Source organism: Carcharodon carcharias, chromosome 17 (assembly GCF_017639515.1).
Source record: "Carcharodon carcharias isolate sCarCar2 chromosome 17, sCarCar2.pri, whole genome shotgun sequence".
NCBI classification, from domain to species: Eukaryota; Metazoa; Chordata; class Chondrichthyes; order Lamniformes; family Lamnidae; genus Carcharodon; species Carcharodon carcharias.
In genome coordinates this window covers 22,357,143-22,380,893 of record NC_054483.1, presented here as the reverse complement: position 1 = coordinate 22,380,893, position 23,751 = coordinate 22,357,143, and the positions used below count along the sequence as shown (strand labels likewise).

Below are 23,751 nucleotides of genomic sequence, written 5' to 3'. Positions count from 1 at the left end.
CAAGGCGCATGGTAAATCACATACGCAAGAGATTTACTTCAAATAGAATACTGCAAATAGAACCCTGAGCACAGCCCATGCAAGATGATACATGAGCCAATTGGGTTCCCCTGCACCACAGATAGCTCATCAAGGAGGATGCACGCCATTAAAAAGGTCCCCTAGGTGGCATCAGGCTCGATTACCGGTCTCTACTCGGTTAGATGATAATAGCTGCAATGGCAGGCAGGGGGAGCCTAAATTGGGTTTAGCACCTGGGAAGGGGCAGCCTCCTGGTGTTAATCGCTGCCCAGTGGCCCTCAAAAAACCACTAGTGAGCATTGACCTCAGCTCCGTGCTGTGCATCAAATTACATTGCATTTGAGATTAGGAAAACAGGTCATTTTGGCCCAAGTAGTCTGAGTCAATGTTCATGCTCCCACTTTACTTAATTTCATGCAATCAGCATATCCTTCTATTCTTTTCTCTCTAATCCAGCCTTCCCCTAAGTTGACCCTTGCCATTTGCCTCTAACAAGTTCCACATTCTCACCACTTGCTGAATAAATAAATTTTTCCGACATTCCATACTGGAATTAACCGTAACTAACTCGTATCTGCATGACTTTGCAGATTTGTCTATGCAACTGTCACTGCATTGCAAGGTATTTAACTGTACATGTACCACTTGGAGTTGTATTCAGGCTCTCTATAAATTGCTTCTCCCTGTTGGGAAATATCTACGTGGACATTATTTGGAGATCCAATTAAGCAGGCTGCCAGAGGTCATTGTCGAGGCTGGCACTTGGAGCTTAGCCATGTCTCTGGTGCATGGAGAGAAGTAAATCAAACTGCAGTCAGGGGAAAAACAAGGCTAACCCAATTAGCCAAAATGATTGGCAATGCTACATTTGGAGTCCATGGGTTCATGAGATCCCTCTCCCCAAAAAGGTTCAGGTAAATAACTAAACCAAGAATCTGATGCTGCTTTTCCAAAACCACTTAAGCAGTTCCAGGCAAGTGCCTTCTTTGCTCAGTTACAGACAAGATGGTGTATTAAATAGCTAACCTCGCCTTGGGCTGTGTCTTCTTAGCAGCAGCTTCGCTGGCTTTTACTGGCTCAACAAGCTTGGCTGGAATGGGAGAATTCTGTAAAACAAAGCTATTGTTACATCAACAATAAAATCCAGGAACATACACACAGTTTGCCCATAGCTCAATATCATGGACTCACACTTCGCTCTCTCACAAAGACCACTGGGTCCATAAGGACTCAGGGCAATTGAGCGACAGAAAATTGTCCCACAAGAGGGTGTGCATGCAAGTGCGCAATATAGTAATTTGTTTTTGTGGACTCATTAAAGAACTACAAATGTTTCTGGCACTGACTGTGCATCAGTATACCAATTCAATTCTTTGTATGTTTTTCAGGGAAAGTTCGTCATTGACTGTCCACTGGGCTTGTCAAGCATTCAGGTAACCAAGAAGCTGTTTTCTGTGACAAGGCAGAATACATTCACTGCTGTAACTCAATTGATCGTAAAGCAATGTTAAAGCACAGTTAAAGCACTAAAGCGTGGTTAATTTGTTTCTGGGCTTGGTGCGTGCTGTTTCTGCCCGATCTCCCGTCTTGTTCAGAATTGCTCTCTTCACACCGTCTCCTTGATGGACAAGGTCAGGAGCCTAACATGTGAAAACACACAAGGCAAACGGTGGTTTCAAAATTCCTGACACAGGGCACGAGTGGAAACAAATTGTCTTTCATATGTGTGCACTGGAAGTCTCAGTGTATCATCCTATGAGTTTAATGTAACATCTTCTATGTGATTCTAATGCGACACAGACTTTTGATTATTTCTAGACTTACACAGACATTCTGGACAGGACACTCCTTGCGGATTTGTTTAAATGCAAAGTGAGACACCTGGTAAATGTCAGGTCTCTTGTCTGGATCTGGCTCGAGCATAAATCCTGAAAAGTGAAATCACCATCAGTAGACTAATTAACACCAAAATCAGCTTCAATGCTAAGAAAATATCAATTTCACTTTTCAGTACAACTAAAAAACTGCTGCATTTTCAGAGACACCTTTCATTTTCAATTTTATGGCGTGTTTATTCACATGCTCTATTCCCCAATCATACAGAATACCTTTGAGATATGTTCAAGGGTCCAATCTCACAATCAATCCAATATGAAATCAATCTTAACTGCTCAGAGTGCCGTAAGTAATACCACAGTTTCACTCTGTTATCCCAATCTCGATGCTCTCTGGTCCAAGAATCATTCCCAGGCCCAAACTTTACTCAGAACACCTTTTTCCACACCTTAATAATACCAACTGGATGGTGGCTCAGGATTCGCACCATTTTGCAAGCTAGAGTGACTAATCATCATGTTGAGCTTTCTCTCCAACGTAGCTGAGTTAAATAGTCACCCTGCAGGGAATTGTGCATGCAAATTCACATGCAAATCACTGGGGCACAGCATGCAGGACAGTACAGCATGACAGCCCGCACAATTTCTTCAATAATGTGCTTGTAGCTAAAATAGATTCCATAATTCCAATTCCTTTCATGTCAATATACTGAGCTTTTACCAATCAGGCACGTTCTCTCCCCTGTCCTCTCTCTCTCTCTCGCTCACACACTCAAACACACGTGCGCACACTCAGACATACACAGAGCACACTGTTCAGCTGCTTCATCAAAGGCCTTCCCTCCATCATAAGGTCAGAGTGGGGATGTTTGCTAATGATTGCACAATGCTCAGCATCATTCACAACTCCTGAGGTACTGAAGCAGTCCGTGTCCATATGTCGCAAGACCTGGGAAACATTCAGACTTGGGCTGATAAGTGGCAAGTAACATTTACATGACACAAGTGCCAAGCAATGACCGTGTCCAACAAGAGAGAATCTAATCATCTCCCCATATCATTCAATGGCATTACCGTTGCTGAATGCCCCACTATCAACATCATACCATTGACCAGCTATATAAATACTGTGGCTGCGAGGGCAGGTCAGAGGCTGGGAATTCTACCATGATGAACTCACCCCTCTTGACTCCCCAAGCCATGTCCACCATCTACAAGATACAAGAGAACAGTGTGATGGAATTCCCTCCACTTGCCTGAATGGGTGCAGTTCCATTATTCAAACTCAACACTATCCAGGGCAAAGCAGCCCAACTGATTGGCACCCCATCCACCATGTTCAATATTCACTCCCCCAACTGCCAATGCACAATGGCAGTGTGTCCAATCTACAACTTGTACTGCAGCAACTCACCAAGGCTCCTTCAACAGCATGTTCCAAACCTGTAACCTCTACCAACTAGAAGGAAAAGAGCAGCAGATGCCTGGTAACACCATCAGCTTCAAATTCCCCTGCAAGCCACACAACATCCTGGCTTGGAACCATATCATCGTTCTTTCACTGTCGTTGGGTCAAAATCTTGAACTCCCCTCCTTACAGCACTGTGGGTGTACCTACACCACATGGTGTGCAGTGCCTCAAGGCAGTACGGCATCACCTTCTCAACTACAATGAGGGGTGGGCAATAACTGCTGGCCAAGCCAACGACACTCACATCCCGTGAATGGATAAAAAAAAATACACAAACACTCAGACACACGCACACACATAGGAACAAAGAGGCCAGTAGTTGCATTTGAGAAGTGGCTCATTAACCTGCTGTACAGAAACTAGGGTAACTCTGCTGCAATGAAGGGCACCATTAGCTTCTTTAGGTGGACAGCAAATAAAGGAAGGGAACAGCATTGAAACTCAGCTCACAACATCAGAACACCGAGCAGACCATGAACAAGGCATATGTAATGCCAAACATGGCAAAGGCAGTGAAAGGAAGGTAGGATCATGTAATCTTATCACAAGTATCAGGGCTCTGCACTTTTTAAGATCTCAAGTGATTGAAAATTCAATGTCTTCAGCGACTGGCAATCATTTCCAGATTTCAACATAAGTATCCTTTCACTTAGCCTTATGCAGAACATCTGCCAAATGAACAGTGTGCTAGCTTCTGATGATGGTACATTCTAAAGGTGTATCTGACCAGTTCTCCGATCAAGCAATGCACACAGGAAACCTATCCTATTCTATTAGTAATATTACACTTTAATTGTTACGACAGAGCTCAAAAGGAGTTTTACAGAAAACGAAGAAGCAGACTGAAACGTCTAAATGTGTACTTATTAGGCAGTGCATCTCGCTGGAGTACTTGGAGTTGTCTGGAATTGTGAAGCTCCCATCACAGATTGCAACCTGGCTTTCTCCAAATGGAAGTGTAAAAAAGCAGAGTTTGTACAGTAAACATCCAAGAGCCTGAAAGAGAAAGCAAAAGAATCACAACTAGATTCAATGAGAAAGAAAAAAAGCCACAAGTTAACTCAACCAATCCCAGTCGTCTTCTTGGGTAATTCGATTGAATGACTGAGAAAGCCAAAGTCTTACATCAAAATTTTACAAACCAAACATTCCTTTTGTCATTTTTCGTGAATATGCAATTTGTTTTGGTCGCAGTATAAGAGATGCAAAGCAATTGTTGAAAGTGGCAGGTGCTTCTGTTGAACAGTGGTCCATGCACTGATGCCCCAGGGGAGAGAGGGCAACTGCTGCATGTTATGTAACCAAGCTGCGCTAGGTTCAAGGCTAGCCCCTTTCCAGAGCAGGGCTGAGGGCCGTGGCCAGCAATTATAATGGCTGAAAAAATCAAGAACCTAACTCTTCCTTTGGTGATTTACTTTTCAAAAAAAAACGAGCAATTCAAACCTATTCACGCAGATATATGCACAGTGCATTCTGACATACAAAACTCTAAACCTAAACCCAACCCATCTGGATTTGCTGTACACAAAACATGTCAATCTTTATTATCATGCCAATAACTCCCATCGTACAAACTTAGTGCTCATGTATCCTCCTGTAAATGCTTTGCAACATGTACAGCAGTTTGGAAACTGGTTTACCATGCGAGGGAAAATCTGTTGGAACCACACAATCCCTCATGGTGCCAACTTGCTTAAACAGTTAAGAAAAATGATTACTGTACTAGGAGAGTGAAGCTTTGAAATCTGTTCTGTAAATCAGTGTGAAGTACCTTCATCCTCACATTGATGCCACATCTCTCGTCACTCAGGTATATTACCGTGAACTTCAATGTCTAGCAACGGGCGTCATGCTGTTTCAATTGATCAGGCTTGCACTGGCTCAGCTTCAATGCATAAACAGAACTAGTGGAACACAGAAGTTCTGACAGGTTCAAGGCAATTTGCCCTAGGAGTTTATTTCAATAATGTTAGCAAGGAAGCCAATTGTTCCAATTACATTTAATTGACATTACAACAGAGTGGATTCTTCCATGGTACATGTCATACTGTCATATAGCTGCATTTCAAATAATAACTGTGAAATGTTAACATTCTAAAATGAAGACATTGGCCAATAGTCACGGGTGTATTTTTTTTGAAAAGTCCCTTCCTGTGGAAAACCTCCACTCTACAGAAATGCTGCTTGACACTCTTTGCAACCAGCCAATCTCAGGAATGATTTTCATGACTAAACATTTATTAAAAACTGAATACATATAAAATATTACCCCAGAAGAATGCAGTATTCCAACATGATGCTCTTCATCATTCACACTTTTTAACAACTGAGACAATCACAGCAGAATTGTGCCATTGTGTCAGAGATTCTTCTTTGGATAGATCCACGTGAACTTTGTCTGCAGATTACTGAGAGGTGGTTCCACTTGCCTTTCAACTTCGATTTTATTCCCCCTGAACTTTATACTGCTTTCCATACTGTCGCTGGTGCCATCTTTTCACCGAGATGTTCGCCCTCTCAAATGGGTGAAAAGATCCTGTGACATTGTTCGTGGAACATCAAGAGGGGTTGCTATATTTATGACTGAGCCAACACCACTAAAAAAGGCGATGTGATCATAAATTGCATTGCTGCCTGTGGGACCTTCCTGTGCACGCGTTACCTGCCATGTTTCCTACATTACAACATGGATTGCACTTGGGAAAAACTTGACTAGTTGCCCAGGACATTAGGACATCCTAAAGATTGTGAAAGACACTATAAAATTGCAAGTTTGCTTGTTTATTGTTGCTAATTTTGTCTAGTCTGTTATTTTTCTGGACTCACTTTTCCAATTATTCTCTTTACATCAACAGCACATAAAAACAAAGAGTAGGGATAGGCCATTCAGCCCCTTGAGCCTACTCCACCATTTAATATCATGGCTGATCCGACTGTAACCTGAAATTTGCATCCCATCTACTCCGATAACCTATCACCCCCTTGTTTACCAAGGATCTATCCACCTCTGCCTCAAAGACTCTGCTTCCGTCATCTTTTCGGGAAGAAAGTTCCAAAGACTCATGGTCCTCTGAGTGAAAACAGAATCAGGACTTGTTTCAGCAAGTGTATCCTGTCAAGCAAGTGCTCTCATTTGTAATGCACTGATAATGTACTGGATTACTCACCCATATATCAGCCTTTGTGGTGATAGCTTTGCCGCAGTAAAGGTTGACCATTTCAGGAGCTCGGTAGGACAGAGTTGTGTACCTGAAAAACAGAAAGAAGTGGGAATGATTTTTGCAATATTTGCTTCCCGTGGGTGCAACTGGAACTCTTGGTTTTCGGTCTTCAGAGTAGAGAGTGATTTCCTTTTAGTGCCATCACTTGGGTTCTTGATTTATCATTTAAAAAAAAATCAACTTTATCTGAATAACTCTGACTATCTAATTCTAAAGCCACCTGAGCAGATTGCCTACAGGGCAGTGTTGACATGGTGTGAAATGCTGTCTTTCGGAGAAGCACCAATGGATGAAGAGTGGACAACTTTTCCCACTAGTCACAACGCTATCGCTTCAGCCAAAACCACATCTACAGAACATTCATCTCGCTTATGTTTTTGGCTGTGGCTTGCCAGTAAACAACCGTGACGGTATGTTAAAATAATTCATGGTATATGAAACTTCTGGGACATTTGAGACAGAAAGTGCTACAGGAATGGGAGTTTCTCTTTACTGGTACCATGATGCAATGGGAGAAGGGAAAGTCACAATTAACACATCTGACTAGTTCGTTCTCAGGAGTCAAAAGATCAAATGATATTCCTGCAAGCATTAAGAATAAGGATTAAATGAACACTACACCATATCTCTGAATTAAAGAAAGGCTCCAGGATCACTATTTCCAATCAACTATTCATAGTTGGAGCATCAACAACCTGGGGGTTACCAATGATCAGAAACTGAACTGGACCAGCCACATAAATACTGTGGCTACAAGAGCAAGTCAGGGGCTGGGAATTCTGTGGTGAATAACTCACCTTGTGACTCCACAAAGCCTGTCCATTATCTAGAAGGCACAAGTCAGGAGTGTGATGGAATACTCTCCACTTGGCTGCATGAGTGCAGCTCCAACAACAAACAAGAAGCTCGACACCATCCAGGACAAAACAGCCCGCTTGATTAGGACCCCATCCACCTTAATCATTCCCTCCCTCAACCATATAAATACAGTGGCAGCAGTGAGTGCCATCTACAAGGTGCAATGCAGCAGCTCACCAAAGCTCCTTCACCAGGACCTTCCAATCCTGCGACTTCTACCACCTAGAACGACAAGGGCAGCAGATGCATGGGAACACCAGCACCTGCAAGTTCCCCTCCAAGCCACACACCATCCTGAATTGGAACTAAGTCACTGTTCCTTCACTATCGCTGGATCAAAATCCTGGAACTGTCTTCCTAACAGCATTGTAGGTGTACCTACACCACATGGACTGCAATGGATCAAGGCAGCGGCTCACCACCTTCTCTAGGGTAATTAGGGATGGGCAATAAATGTTGGCTTAGCCAGCGAAGTTGAAATCGTTAGAAAGAATATATTTTTAAAAATTACACTATTTGCTCCTCTTAGAGGTTAGGAGATAGCTAACTTGGTCAGCACTTGGAGATTGATCATCAGAGATCATCTCATACACAAGTCTATGTCAATACAGGTTACTTTAGATCACTGTTGAGTGCATGCACACACACATTACATGATGCCATGCTCCTGCCTATTATTAAGTTTTGCCCTATTTGCTTGTCCATTTCCACTATCTTCCACTTTGTACCTATGCACAGAGGTGACAGCAATTGGCACAGTCAAGGCATATCAAATATTAAGCAGAGCCAAGACATCTACAACTTTCATTTATACATCACCTTTAATACAGTGAAACACAAGGAACTTTACAGGAGTATTACCAAACAAAACTGACAGGAGACAAATCAGGATATATTTGGGCAGAAGACCAAAAACTTGGTCTAAGAGTTGGGCTTTAACCAACGTATTAAAAGGAGAAGAGAAAGGTTTATGGAGGGAATTCCAAAGTTTAGGGCCTAGGCAGCTGAAAACATAGCCGCCATTGGTGAAGCAATAAAAATTGAGTGCGCTCAAAAAGCCAGGATTGGAGCAGTTCAGAATTTTTGGAGGGTTGCAGGGCTGAAAGAGGTTACAGAGATAAAGAGGGGAAAGGCCATAGAGAAATCTAAGAACAACAATTTTAAAAATTGGGGTTTGCTCAACCAGGAGCCAATGTGAGTCAGCAAGCGCAAGGGGTAAATGGTGAAGAGGGCTTGCTGTGAGTTAGGAAACAGGCAACAGAGTTTTGGACAAGCTCAAGTTTATATAGGATGGAAGGTAGAATCGCAAGTCAGCCAGGTCAGCCAACATTGCAATAGTCCAGTCTAGGACGTCAGCAGCCAACGAGTTGAGGCAAGGATGGAGTTGGCATTTACATAGGTGGAAGTAGGTGGACTGAGTGACAGAATGAATACGTGATCAGAAGCTCATCTAGGGTTAACTACGACACCTGTCCGACCTCAGACAGCAGCCAGAAAGAAGAATACAGTCAGTGGCTTGGGAACAGAGTTTCTGTTTCAGTTGTCCCAATCTTCAGTTGGAGAAAAGCTAAGTTCATCCTGGGTATTGGGCAAGCATTGTAATTAATCAAGGAGTGGAAGGATCAAGAGAAGTGCTGGAGAGATAGAGTTGGGTCTCATTAGCGTACGTGTGGAACCTGGCATTGCGCTTTCAGATCATGTCTAGGAGGGGCAGCTAGCACATGATAAAAAACCATGGCTGAACTGACTCATTTTTATCCAAATAGATCAAACCTTTTGGTTGGCAAGCAGGGCGTGGAAACAAATGGTTTCATACTACATATATGCATGTTTCCTTTTATGCATGACTATATATAGTAATAAATTACAGCACTTCAGAATAGAAAGCTGAAGCCTACAAAATGGTATTGACAAAACTGAAGTGTTGAGCGCATTTTTCTTTTTATTGTCAGAACTCTGAATGTATTAGCCAAAAAGAAGTATTGCGGAATGCATGTTGAGAATTACTGTTGATACCAAAACTGCTGCTCAACAAGTCTGGAGATATTTTCGTGCTTCCACACCTATGAGATCATAATTGGCTGCAGGATCTGGTCCTTCCGTTCTATTAGGATGCTTTTCTACTCCATCACAGTTCTGGCAGAGCAAAAATAAACCAACCTCTCTGTGCTGTTCCCCTTTGTCTCCATTTCTCGATTTCTGTTGACAACAGTTTCGGAAAATGGACATCAAGGGCCAGAATAACCAGGTATGACATTTTCTTCTGTGCTTTTGTGTGAATAACTACTTGAATGCTTTTACAGTACCAGGGGATTTGTTCAAACAAATAAAAGAGAACAGCAGTAGCTCTGATCTTAGCTTGCAATAGGCCTTCAGGAATGTGAAGGAAAGAAGAACGCAAGATTTTCGTCCTTCTTAGAATTCATTCCTTCTGCCTGCAACACCCCACCTATCCTGCCCAAGAAGCAGATGCAACGGCTCAGAGAGGACAAGGGTAGAAAAGAGCATCTAAAAAGCCAGCTTTAGAGGTGGCATTGAATCAATCCTGTGAGTCAGTCTTTCTGTCTCATGACATTATTTTGGGCCATGACAGACATGAAACCAACTCACTGCTTTTCATATGTCATAGTAGAAGGTTGTTTATCTGAAGGCAGCTGGGAACACACCCAGAAAATGTGGGTCTGCTCCATCATCAGCTCTATGCATGATGGTCAGTGTATCCAGAACAAGGTTTACTTGCTGTCACTGACACAAGATCTGCAAGTGTATCGTTAGGCAAGACAGAATAAGTTTGTTTGACGTTTATGGCACTGTACATAATTAAAACTGAAATAGAATTTGATTCATAAAACATGTACCAATACTCTTCAAAGGTGGGGGGGGGGGGGGGGGGGGGGGGGGAAGAATACAATGCTTAACTCATAGCTGGCATTTCAACAGTTAATTGTCACACTTGACTCATAATCTTATATTGCTCACAATGCTATCAAAAACACAAAAATAACTGTCACCACATCTCTCGATTCTTCCAGCTTGATAACTTGCTTAAGAAAAAACCTGACCTAAATTCAGCAAGGAAAATTGAGAAATGCACTGCTGGGCAATTTTCAGAGTTGGTGTGGACATAATAGGAAGATTTCACATGCCAGCCATGAATACATGACTGAAATTCTATTGTATCTTCAGGTGTGACAGAGCTCAATACAATCCATGTTCAATGACTCAGTGGAGGAAGCAAACTGCTTGGGGCGTAGATTGGACTCTGAACTTAACTATTTCTCCAAGTGGCATTATGTATTCAGAGGCTCATTGGTCAACTTGGGTCAGAGTGCTGATCCGTTTGGAACTGGAACTGCAAAAGCATGCTCAAGCTCCTCATTGTCCTCATTAAAAAATCTCAGAAATTAAAAACAGAAACAACATATTCATTGTATTGGAAACAATACATGAGTAGAGTTTGAATAAAACTGACGTTTGTTTTCAATTGCTTTGTTGTATAGGGATTGGCATCCACACTTGGGAAAGCTTCCAGCTCCTGCTTTGTGAATTGAGCATGGATCATAGAGAAGTCGACCGGTCAAGAGTGGGTCTCTCTGACCGAGAAGGCTGCTGAGATGCATTTCCATTTTTTTGACGAGACAAATGGGAGCACCTCCACAGACTGCAGATGGTTAAAACCGAATTTTACATCAGTAGAATGACTGACTTATAATAATCAAATAAATCAAATCTTGCTTTCGTTACACTGGATTCCTGCCAGTGCTTCTGGAATCACATTGTGCAGTTCAGTTTTCGCAAAGTGGGAAAACAAGTGGCTGTGCCGGTAATAATATAAAATGGTAATACTTAGTTTTGGTGACATCTTTTGATGATCTGCTTCTATCACTGCTTGTTTGTCCCTACAACCACACCAACCCCCTCCACTTCTCTCTCTCTCCGCCCCCCCCTCACACACCAGCTTATATATCTACTCTTTCTTGGACTCGAACTCAAGTTCTGTCGAAGGCTCATGAGGACTGGAAACGTCAACTCTTTTCTTCTCCGCCGATGCTGCCAGACCTGCTGAGTTTTTCCAGGTCTGTTTTTGTTTTGGATTTCCAGCATCCGCAGTTTTTTTGTTTTTATACTTAGTTTTGTATGTCCCGTCAGTCGTGGTTTAATCGGAAGCATTCTCATCCTTGAATTAGAAGGTTTCGGGTTCAAGCCCTGCTCCTGAGCACAAAAATCGAAGTTGAAACTCCTGCACTTGACTGAGGGAGCACTGCACAGTCAGAGGTGGTGTCTTTTGGACAAGATGTTAAACCGGGACCCCATCTGCCTGCTCAGGTGTGTGTAAAGGTTCCCTTGGCACTATTTCGAGCAGCAGCAGGAGAGTTATGCCAGGTGTCCTGGCCAATATTCATCCCTCAGCCAAAGCACAAAAAGACAGGTAATCTGGTCATTCGTGCATTGCCATTTATGGGGGGCTTCCGGCGCAAAACTGGCTACCACATTTCTGCTATGACGACAGTTAAAAGAGTTTAATTGTTGCAAAGTGCTTTGATATGTCCGGTGATCATGATATGCACAATATAAATCTAAGTCTGCCTTTCTTTCCATGCAGTATTTACAGCACAGAAACAGGCTTTTTGGGACAGTAAAACTGCAAGAGCCTCTTCCCACCCTTCTTCATCTAATCTCATCAGTATACACTGTTCCTTCCTTCCTGTTGCTTATCTAGCTTCCTTTAACTGTATCTATTCTATTTGCCTCAACTGCTCCCTGTGGTAGCACATTCCACATTGTGGGGAAAGCAGTTTCTCATCAATTCCCTACTGGGTTTATCCGTGACTATTTCATTCTGCTCTTGTACACAACATTGCTCAGAATTTAATTCCACCCGCTGCCACCCACAAGTGAGTCTGGAGGTTGGGAGTGGCATTTAATTGGGTGGGAGGGAGCTGAGGCCTCTGGTGAGTGCATTACTGGCACCAGGTAGCGCTCCCGGTGATGTTGATGAACAACGGAGAGTTCCTGGCCTCTGACTGACCTGCAGCTCCTAGGGGACAGGATTCCCTGAATCCTATGAAAGGCCTGGCGCTGGCCAATTAAGTACCTGAAGGGCACTAAGTTCCAGTAGGCCTTCCCCAAGGTGGTGATGCAGCGCTCCTACCGGTTCTCCAGTCAGGTGGGGATGAGATCAGAGTTGCCAGAATGAAACTCTGCCTATTTTCTCTCTGCCTGCTCTATCAAGTAATTTTATTGTCTTAAAGAATTGCATTAAGCCACCCCTCAGCCTTCTCTTTTCTCGAAAAAAGAGCTCCAGCATTTGCAATATCCACTAACAAGTAGAACAGCTCTGTTTGCTTTCATTCTAGGACATCTTTTTTGCACCTTCTCCAATGCTTCCAAACCTTTGTTTATATTTTGAACCAGAACTGCTTGCAATATTTTCAAGTGTGATCTATCAGAGTTTTATACAAGTTGGATTTATGTTCCCTGCTTTTCAGTTCTATCCCTCATGGAATCCCAGGGCTTATGCTCATTTGGAGTTTTAACACTGTCATTTTTTAGAAACTATTTCATATGATGTGGGCGTCACACGCAAGGCCAGTATTTGCTGCCAGTCGCTAATTCCCCTCGAGAAGGCAGTTGAGAAGGCCTTCTTGAACTGCTGCAGTCCATCTGGTGCATGTTCACCTCAATGTCTGTACTTTTCCCCCTCTGAGCTGCAGGTCAGTGCACTTGGTTGCTTATGTCTGTAACAAAAGCATTTCTAGGTGCACAGTTTACCAGAGCATTCTGTAGTACGAAGTGAGCATCACAGAGGGCTAGGACACTGGATGTGACCTTTGCGCTGATTAGCGCAATTCTCAGAGGATGTCAGTCTAGCTTATGGAAAGTGAAATTTCATTGTTGGCTAGCAGAAATGGCCTATGATGATAATTTAAAAAGGTTACTGTACCAAAGCCTTGTTAAAAATATTTTTGCAACTCCTGTGCTTCTGTGTACGCTGTTTTGCAGTTTTGGGTCCTGAAACTGCATTCGTAAACAGCAATCCATCACTAAAAATTTTGGCAACAGTGATTCCTTTAAATGCAAAGCCCAAGCTTTTTAAAATGTTTTGGCACAAGTGGGAATACCTACAGATTATAATTCTCTACCGATTATTTCCAGTCACTGAATATTACCAGAATTGGAGGTCAATAGAAGGTCACACAGAGAATCCAGAAGACTGAGTCAGGTGAAGTTCCAGTGCATTGTATCTATCGTGTCATTATTTCATGCTGATTCAGTGTAAAACATGTATCATCATCAGGATTGGTGCTTCGCTCAGAGTGAAGCCATTCATCTCTTCAGTTGTAAGCATTTTGATGTGATCTTTCATATTTGGCTCGAGTTCAATAATTCATAGCTGCAACATTTCATCAGAAGTACAATGACATCCTTTCAAGCAGGGACAACTACTGAGGCACGAAGGCTGCTTGCAAGATACTGTGAGCACACTGCACGTAACCCTGCTCCCTGCCCTGTAACAACCGAAAATCTTCCATCAATGCAAGAGAAAGATGATCACAAACATCCCTGGGGTGCATCGTAAACAAAACCATGGGGATTAGACAGCTACATCCTTTGCCGGAAAGGAGATCATGCTTAGTAACAGAAACGGCTGGAAATGCTCAGATCAGTTATTGTTGGAAAGAAAGGCTGATTAACAATTTGAGTGGAACTCTACGTTACAACCCAAAACGTTATCATACCTTTCTTTTGTGCATGTGGAACAACCTACTTTCTTTTTTTATTTAAAAAAATATTCTGAGGAAATGGCAATGCCATATTTAGTGCCCATCTTCAGTTGAGCAAAGATGGTGGTCAGTCCTTTTCTTGCTTCATGGTGGCTCACTAGGAAGCTTTATAAGCGCAAGAGAATCACATGTCAGATGGATCAGATAAGAGCACCAAGTCAGTAGAAACAGAAAATGCTGGAAATACTCAGCAAATTTGGCAACATCTGTGACAGCAAAACAGAGTCAATGCAGAGTCAATTAGAAAAGTCATTGGCCTGAAATATTAACTCTGTTCCTCTCTCCACAGATGCTGCCAGGCCTGCCGATTATTTCTACTGTTTTCTGTTTTTATTTCAGATTTGCAGAATTTTGATTTTGTTCGTGCGTCAAGTTTTTTGCCCTGAAAGCCCAAAAATTACCGGACTTATAAATTCAACTTGACAAACTTAGCCTGATAGAATCAGGGTTCAATTTCAGTGTTACTTGTTCAGTACCATTACCATATCTGCCCAATTGCAGCAGCTAATTTTCACGGAGTCGCTCAATATTGTGGTGCTTGAGGAACATGAAACAAAATACAAAACACTTACTTTTTAATTTCATCTTCAACTGCATTGACTCCTTCGACCTGAGGATTCTGGAATTTATTGGTTGCACTTCCAAAATCACAGAGGACGTAATGTCCTTTGTCATGAAGCAGTATATTTTCAACCTGAAGAAGAACATTACAAATACTTAGTAAAGAAAACCATTGAGCTGGTGGATCTCAATCCGTCACATGCAAGCAGCGCAGACTTTTTTTAAAAAGTGTAATTCTCTGGAATAAACCTGACATGATACATTTAGTACATCAAAAACTGATCCATTCTGATGTTCTCCTTTCTTAATGCAGCCCATCGCTCTCACTGCCTGAGTTTAGGCAGACAGCGGGAATACTATTTTATGGAGGGAATCACAACCATATTCAACCTGTCTAGTTAAATGGGTGGGTTGTCCTATGAGGAAAGGTTGGACGTGCTAGGTTTATATCCAATGGAATATAGAACAGAGCATATAAGATCCCAAGTGGTCTTGACAAGGTGGATGTGGAAGGAGTGTTTCCCTTAGGGGTCGCTTTTTAAAAATAAAGGGTCACCCACTGAAGGCAGGGATGATAATTTTTTTCTCTCGAGAGGGTCATGAGTCTTTGGGACTCTCCTCCTCAAAAGGCAGTGGAAGCAGAGTCTTTAACTATTTTTAAGGCAGAGCGAGATAGACTCTTGGTAAGCAAGGGAAAGGTTATCGAGGGTAGGTGGGAATGTGGAGGTGAGGTTACAATCAGATCAGCCATGATCTTACTAAATGGCGGAGCAGGCTCGAGGGGCCAAGTGGCCCACTCCTGCTCCAAGTTCGTGTCTTAAAGTTACTCAACAGCAACCAGGGAAAAGAAAAAAGCTTGGCTGGCTTAATTTCTGAACCCAGGATAATGGAGAGCAAGTACAGCTCTTTGGTGTTCAGAGCAAAACTGCATACATCAATGAGAAAGTTTGTAACCATCCTGGTCTGTACCCCTCAGGCTTGCAGTAGCCACTGCACTAAGCAACTCAGCCACCAGAGAAGCCAGCAAAGTCAATCAGTTTCCCAAAAATAAATGCACTCAAATAATTACCACATATCTCTCCTGCGTGATGTGGCAGGACACTGCTTTATGCTTATAATATACCAAGGAGACAGGAAGAATAAGGTTCCACATGGCAAGGCAATGCTTTGTAATCATGATTTATCACACTGGGGAGAAAGAAAGACATATAGCTTCATCTTGTGGTATGGGACATGCTCATGGTTCAATACACTGGGGCAACTTGGGGGAAGGGAAGGGAACGGAGAGAGAAAAACACTGTTGCATTATAAGGCAAGACATTGCTTCACAATCTCAATTCATTATGTTGGGCAGAGTGGGAGGAGCACCCAAACTACATGCATGACAGAACCTTGCTTTGTGGTCACAACTCAATATTTGTGGAAATGTCAGTGGGAGGAGAACCCTGGCAGAACAATGCTTTATGACCACAATTCATGGCACTGAGGGAGGGTGATGGGATAAGTATTGTGTGCCACCTTGTGCAGAGGCACTATGTTTCTGACACTCTGCCAAATGCACAAAACCTTCAGGAACTTGTTAGCCATCGAAAATGTTGCTGCACATGGTCCAATTGTCCTCTCCTTTGCGAGTTCTGCATGCAGGAGATGAGGAAATTTTAAAAAGATGTCTGGATCAACTGGTCTCACTCTCACAGCCTTTCTTCAGTCAGGTGTAAGACAGGAAGGGCAGATTGACGATTTTTTCAACTGCATTTTTCTTTGGACAGCCAGGTCTCCTATAGCAAGTTTCAATCACCTTTAAATCCCGGTGGATGATGGGTGTTTTGCACTGATGCAACCTCGCGACTGCTTCACACGTGTCACAGAATATCTGCAATACCTCGTTCTCAGTGAAACCGGTTTGCAACCGCTGGTTCATCAGGTTCACCACCTGACCTCCTGCATCAAGAAAAAAAGGAGACAAGAGCTCATTATAGCCCAACATCTTAACAAATGTAGGCTGCCCAGACCCTACTTCACAACACAGCCCGCCCAGATCCAACTCAGCTAAAGGATGAGCACAAATCCTGGAGCTCCTTAACTTTGAAAGAAAGAAACTATGAGGGGATCCAATATCGCAAACAATAGAGAAAGGGTAAATATGTAGCACTACTTTGTCAGCTGTGACAGCATGACAAATAGCACAATTTTTCAACTTGTGAGCTGGTAAGTAGGTCACAAGTTCCAAAGAATTTCTTGACCTAAAAATTGCGAAGTGCTTGGAAGAGCTAAGGATGAACTGTGATATACTGAATGGCCTTCACCGCCTGTATTCCCTACACAGCTCAAGATAAAATTGCGATGGCTGGTTTTGGAAGACTGAAGTTACAATGAGGGTTGGGGCTTGGGAGGCAAAGAAGAGAAAGAGGGACACTGACAGTCAAAATTTTCCTGTTTATGCAAAGCATCAAAGAACAAGATCAGCACATCTGCTTCTCTGCCTCAGCCAAGCCTTTGGAATGGGAGGGCTCAGTCTGACAGGCAGCTTTCACACGAGTCAGAAAATTAGGCCAGGCTGAACTTTGGGGTTGATACCTTCCACGCCCTTCAATTTCCTCCTTTCTATTGCAGCACCAGTTGACAGGAATGCAACCCTATCAACCCTCAGTTGTCCAGGGTTTCACAATTAGTGTGAACAACTTGCATCATGTGTAAAGCTCTCCTCCTTCCAGGAGGTGGTAGAATTCAGCTCTTCCTCCAGGGCATTAAGGAAGTTGATCGCAAGAGGAACCAAACTCTAAATGTTTGCTGGCTTGTGTTCAAAGCTTGTTAAACGTGACAACCATGTCATGCAAGAAGTTAAAAAAAAGAGGGTGTTAACAAATGGAACCTGAAAAATTATCCAGTTGCACTGCTTCCAATTCAGAGGAATACCACATAGAAAACAATTTCACAGACCACAGGAGTATTGAAATTCAGTTGCAACAACAAAACACTCATTCTGTTGCTAAACAGTGCACTTTGAGATCATATTGAAGAGGAGCAGACCCCAAGTTGAATTGCTGGACAGAGCCCTGGTTCCTGTCCACAAAGTGGCATACAGGCAGCACAAGCCTCTTCAGCTTGATTTACATCAAATCTGAGTGTCAACCAACACCCCCTTTTCAAAGCAATGCTTAAAAGTGGTACTGCAACAAAGGGTGTGGAAAACAACTTGTGGTTTTCAGGCAGATTGCTTATGGGTGAATCATTTTTAATCTCTCCCATTTGTTTGGTTATTTTACAATAACTGTTTTTAAAATGTGAAAATAAACAGCAAATACTTACACTGTCAACAAAAGGCAGGGTTAAAAAAAATTCAACTTGCACACGAATCAAGTCATCACCTATGATGGGAGAAAATGCTGCCATTATCTCCATCCCACCCACCCTTTCTCACCCATAGAATGATGGAAAAGTTACGGCACGGAAAGAAGCCATTCAGCCCATCACATCTAGCTGTCCATTCTCAGCCCACCTTCCAGCCCATGGTCTGTAGCCTTGCAGGTTACAGCACTTCAAGTGCAGAAGCAAGGACCTTTTAAAGGAGTTCAGAGTTTCCACCTCCATCACCAAATCAGGCAGCAGATTCCAAATACTCATTATCTTCTGGGTGAAGAAGTTGTTCCTCATGTCCTCTCTAGTCCTTCTACCAACCACCTTAAATCCATGCCCTCTGGTAATTGACCTCTCTGCTAGGGGAAACAGGTCTTTCCTGTCTATTCTATCTAGGCCCCTCAATCTTGTACACCTCTATCAGGTCACCCCCATTCTAAGGAAAACAATCTTAGCCTACCTAATCTTTCCTCATAGCCACAATTTTCAAGCGTTACCAACAATCTTGTAAATCTCCTTTGCACTCTCTCCAGAGCAATTATATCCTTCCTGTGAGCTCTGTACACAAATTCCAGCTGTGGCCTAACAAGCCCTTTATACAGTTCCATCATTATATCCCTGTTTTTGCATTCCATGCCTCATCCAATAAAGGAAAGCATTCAACATGCTTTCTTTACCACCTTATCCATCTGTCGTGCCACCTTCTAGGACCTGCGGGCATGCATTCCTAGGCAACTCACTTCCAATATCCTCCCATTTACTGTGTATTCCCTAGTTTTATTTCCCTTCCCCAAATGTATTATCTCACACTTCTCTGAATTGAATTCCATCTTCCACTTTCCCACACACTCAGTTATCCTCTTCGCTATCAACTACATAGCCACTTTTTATGTCGTCTGCAAATTTCTCAAACATGCCTCCCATTTTTAAGTCCAAATCATTGATATATACAACAAACAGCAAGGGGCCCAACACTGAGCCCTGTGGAATGCCACTGAAAATCGCTTTCCATTCACAAAAACATCCATCAACCATTATCCTTTGTTTCCTGTCACTGAGCCCATTTTAGATCCAACTCGCCACATTCCCCTGTATCCCATGAACTTTTACTTTTCTGACCAGTCTGCCATGTGGAACCTTGTCAAATGTCTTACTAAAATCCATGTAGACAATATCTATTGCAGTCTCATCAATTTTCCTTGTTACTTACTCAAAACTTTTGATTACATTAGTAAGACATGACCTTCCCTTAGCAAAACCATGCTGACTGTCCCTGATTCACCCATTCCTTTTTGAGTGACAGTTTATCCTGTCTTTCAGAATTGAATCTAATAATTTGGGCACCACCGAAGTCAGACTGACTGGCCTATAATTATTTGGCTGACCCCTTGCACCCTTTTTAAATAATGGGACAAAGTTTGCAGATCTCCAATCCTCTGATACCTTGCCTGTATGAGACATAGGAGCAGAAATTAGGCCAATCGGCCCATCGAGTCTGCTCCACCATTCAATTCAGGCTGATAAGTTTCTCAACCCCATTCTCCCGCCTTCTTTCTGTAACCTTTGATCCCCTTACCAGTTAAGAACCAATCTATCTCGGTCTAAAATACACTCAATGACCTGGTCTCCACAGCCTTCTGTGGCAATGAATTTCATAGATTCACCAGTCTCTGGCTAAAGAAGTTTCTCCTCCGCTCTGTTCTAAAAGGTCTTCCCTTTACTCTGAGGCTGTGCCCTCGGGTCCTAGTCTCTCCTACTAATGGAAACATCTTCCCCACATCCACTCTATCCAGGCCTTTCAATATTTTGTAAGTTTCAATCAGGTCCCCTCATCCTTCTAAACTCCATCGAGTACAGACCCAGAGTCCTCAAATGTTCCTCATATGTTAAGCCTTTCATTCCTGGGATCGCCCTCGTGAACCTCCTCTGGACCCTCTCCAGGGCCAGCAAATCCTTCCTGAGAAACGGGGCCCAAAATTGCTCACAATATTCTAAATGTGGTCTGACCAGAGCCTTATAAAGCAGCACATCCTTGCTTTTATAGACTAGTCTTCTCGAAATAAATGCCAACATTGCATTTGCCTTCCTAACTACTGACTCAACCTGCAAGTTAACCTTAAAAGAATCCTGGACTAGGACTCCCAAGTCCCTTTGCACTCCAGATTTCTGAATTCTCTCCCCATTTAGAAAATAGTCTATGCCTCTATTTTTCCTACCAAAGTGCATGACCTCACACTTCCCCACGTTGTATTCCATCTGCCACTTCTTTGCCCATTCTTTTAACCTGTCCAAATCCTTCTGCAGCCTCCCCGCCTCCTCAATACTACCTGTCCCTCCACCTATCTTTGTATCATCTGCAAACTTAGCCAGGATGCCCTCAGTTCCTTCATCTAGATCATTAATGTATAAAGTGAAAAGTTGTGGTCCCAACACTGACCCCTGTGGCACTCCACTAGTCACCAGCCGCCATCCTGAGAAGGACCCCCTTATCCCCACTCTCTGCCTCCTGCCAGACAACCAATCTTCTATCCATACTAGTACCTTGCCTCTAACACCATGGGCTCTTATCTTACTGAGCAGCCTCCTGTGCGGCACCTTGTCAAAGACCTTCTGGAAGTCCAAGTACATGACATCCATTGGCTCTCCTTTGTCTAACCTACTCGTTACCTCCTCAAAGAATTCTAACGGATTTGTCAGGCATGACCTCCCCTTGATGAAACCATGCTGACTTTGCCTGATTTTACCATGCACTTCCAAGGATTCTGAAATCTCATCCTTAATAATGGACTCTAAAATCTTACCAACGACCGAGGTCAGGCAAATCGGCCTGTAATTTCCCGTCTTTTGCCTCACTCCCTTCTTAAACAGGGGGTTACATTAGCGATTTTCCAGTCCTCTGGGACCCTCCCTGACTCCAGTGATTCCTGAAAGGTCACCACTAACGCCTCCACTATCTCTTCAGCTATCTCCTTCAGAACTCTGGGGGGTAATCCATCTGGTCCAGGTGATTTATCCACCTTCAGACCTTTCAGTATCGCGTAAGGATTTAGAAAACGATCCTCAGAGCATCTGCTATTTCTTCCTGGCTTTCTTGAACAGCCTGGGATACAATCCATCTGGTCCTAATGATTTATCCACCTTCAAGGGTGTCAGTCCTTCCAGTACTTCCTCTCTCACTATGCTTATTGTATCTCATATTCCACACTGCTCCACTTTAACTATAATGCCTGCATCATCCCTCTCCTTAGTGAAGACAGAGACAACTTACTATTTAAGAACCCTGCCCACCTCTTCTCCACGCATAAGTTACCCTGCACATCTCTGATAGGCCCTACCCTTTCCTTACTTATCCTCTTGCTCTTAAAACATGTTTGGGATTTCCTTTATTTTACCTGCCAATATAATTTCCATATCTTCTTTGCTTTCAAACTTCCTTTTGGCTTCACCCCTGTACTCCCTATACTCCTCTAGGTCTCCTACAGTATTAAGTTTTTTGTAATTGTCAAAAGCTTTCTTTTCTGTTTTATCTTACCCTGTATGCTTCTGGATAACCAGGGGGCTCTAGATTTAGCAGTACCACCTTCTTTGTGGGGACACGTCCACACTGTGCCTGTTGTCACGAAGAGATAGTAATGTCTATAATGTTATTGAAAATTACTTTTAAGATGGAATTCTAGTGGAGTCTGTGTCTATGTGCTTCACTGTGTGAGTCTTAATTGCCATCTGGTCTGGGTGCTTTGATGTAAAGAAAGAAGTAGGTTTGAAATGGTAATTAGATAAACGGAAAAGTTTAGAAACATAGGTGTCAAGGGGGGCAATTTGTATTTTTAAATAAACCATTCAAAAGAATGGGTGAAATCTTGTACCTAGGCAGAAGAAGCCAAGCAATGTGTTTATTTTTTTCAGCTTATGGATAAAATTAGTGGAATCAAAGGATGTTATTGTTAAAATTAAAAGCCTAGTATTACAATGGAAAATTTACATTCAAAGGAAAAGCAAGGTATAAACAGAAAGGAGTTTGTGTGTGTAAGGTAGAGGCATTTAAGATGTAACCAACCTGTTAGCCTACAACTATGTCTGTAAAAGAACCAAATTGTAAGGGAACTGATTTTGAATTCAGAAGGTCAAATGTGCTTTGCCAGGTATCCGTTTAAAGTCTACGGGTCACTGTTGCCTTGGTGGAGATTAATTCGGAGTGATTAATTTGGGGATTTGTTTAAAAGTTATTATGGTAGTAATTTGTAGACATGTGTATGTATTTAATTTGTTGTTAAATTAACAAACTTTTAATTTAGTTTTATATAAAAAAACTCTTGAGGCTCGGTGGTCTTATTCCTTAATTCAGAGCTGCATCTCAAACATACCAATTGAAAATATAGGTTATGACAGTTGTTTCAAGTTTCCCTCTGGAATTTAAACACCTCAGCCTTTACCAACTGCTGTGTCATAACAATTGGGGGCTCTTGGCAGGACAGGGTTTGAGACTCCTTGATTGGCTTGGGATTGTTGAATCTTAAGGTTATGAGTATGAGACGCACTTTGAACTCAGGAGTTGGTGAGGTTTTTTCGAAGTGGTGAGACTGCAAGATGGCTTTGACAATTGCTAATACTTGTCTGAGAGTAGAAGATTTAACTCTGATTGGGTTACAAAATGTATTCAAGAATCAGTTAACCAAGTTGGCAGATAAATTAAAATTAGGGTTACCTGTATGGGTGAAGAAAGCAGATATAATTAAAGGTATAGCATAGCATCTACAGTTGGTAGTGATACCTGTTTGATTTCAGTTTGAAATGAAGATGCTTGAACTTGAACAAGCAATGGAACCGGAGAAACTTGAATTAAAAGCAAAGGAAAGAGAAATTACAATTATAGATGGCTTTAATCCAATTAAGACACATGCAGTGAAACATATAGACACCACTAGAATTCCATTTTAGAAATAATTTTCAATAACATTATAGGCATTAATATCTCTACATGACAACAGACACAGTGTAGACATGTCACTGCCAAAGAAGAAAGGTGGTACTGCCAAATCTAGAGCCCCCTTGTTATCCAGAAGCATACCGGGTAAGATAAAACAGAAAAAGAAAGCTTATGACAGTCACAAAAAACAGGCATTTCAAAGAGAGCAAGCAGAAAGGCAGTTGAAAGAAAGAGAGCTGGAACTGGAATTTCAAGCAAGAAAGAAGGGTAAAGAAAGAGAAAGAGAATGCCTGCTTAAAAGGCTGGAAGTTAAAAAAAAACAGATCTCAGATTCTGAGGAGAGTTCTGATGATGAAAAAAATCTTTAACTTATATCCCAGTGGGGAGATGTTTAAATTTGTACAAGCTCTTCCAAAATTTGAGGAAAGAGATGATGAAGCGTTCTTTAGAAGGTAGCTAAACAGATGAAATGGCCACCAGAGCACTGGACATTATTGTTACAGTCTAAATTGGTGGATACAGCGCACAAGGTATGCGCCATCTGAAGAGAAAACTGAATTATGATGTGGTGAAAAAGGCTATTTTGAGTGCATATGAGTTGGTTGCTGAGGCATACAGGCAGAAATTTAGGAAGATGAGAAAACATCCTGGGCAAAATCATCTTGAGTTTGAGAGAGTAAACCAAAGTAATTTTGACCGGTGGATACGGGTGTTA

General features: G+C 42.3%; 1 protein-coding gene across 5 annotated transcripts in view; it reads right to left on the bottom strand.

Annotated features, from left to right (window-relative positions):
* The window catches only part of LOC121290207 (AP2-associated protein kinase 1-like), a 135,269-nt gene that overhangs the window by 72,279 nt on the left and 39,239 nt on the right, over positions 1 to 23,751 (bottom strand). For all 5 annotated transcript variants that reach the window (XM_041210487.1, XM_041210490.1, XM_041210489.1 and 2 more), the window contains exons 4-9: positions 16,551 to 16,693; positions 14,764 to 14,885; positions 6,495 to 6,576; positions 4,191 to 4,323; positions 1,846 to 1,949; positions 1,048 to 1,127 (exon numbers count right to left, since the gene is read on the bottom strand). In XM_041210487.1, coding sequence (XP_041066421.1) covers positions 1,048 to 1,127; positions 1,846 to 1,949; positions 4,191 to 4,323; positions 6,495 to 6,576; positions 14,764 to 14,885; positions 16,551 to 16,693 — 664 coding nt within the window. The remainder of the gene's footprint in view (positions 1 to 1,047; positions 1,128 to 1,845; positions 1,950 to 4,190; positions 4,324 to 6,494; positions 6,577 to 14,763; positions 14,886 to 16,550; positions 16,694 to 23,751) is intronic.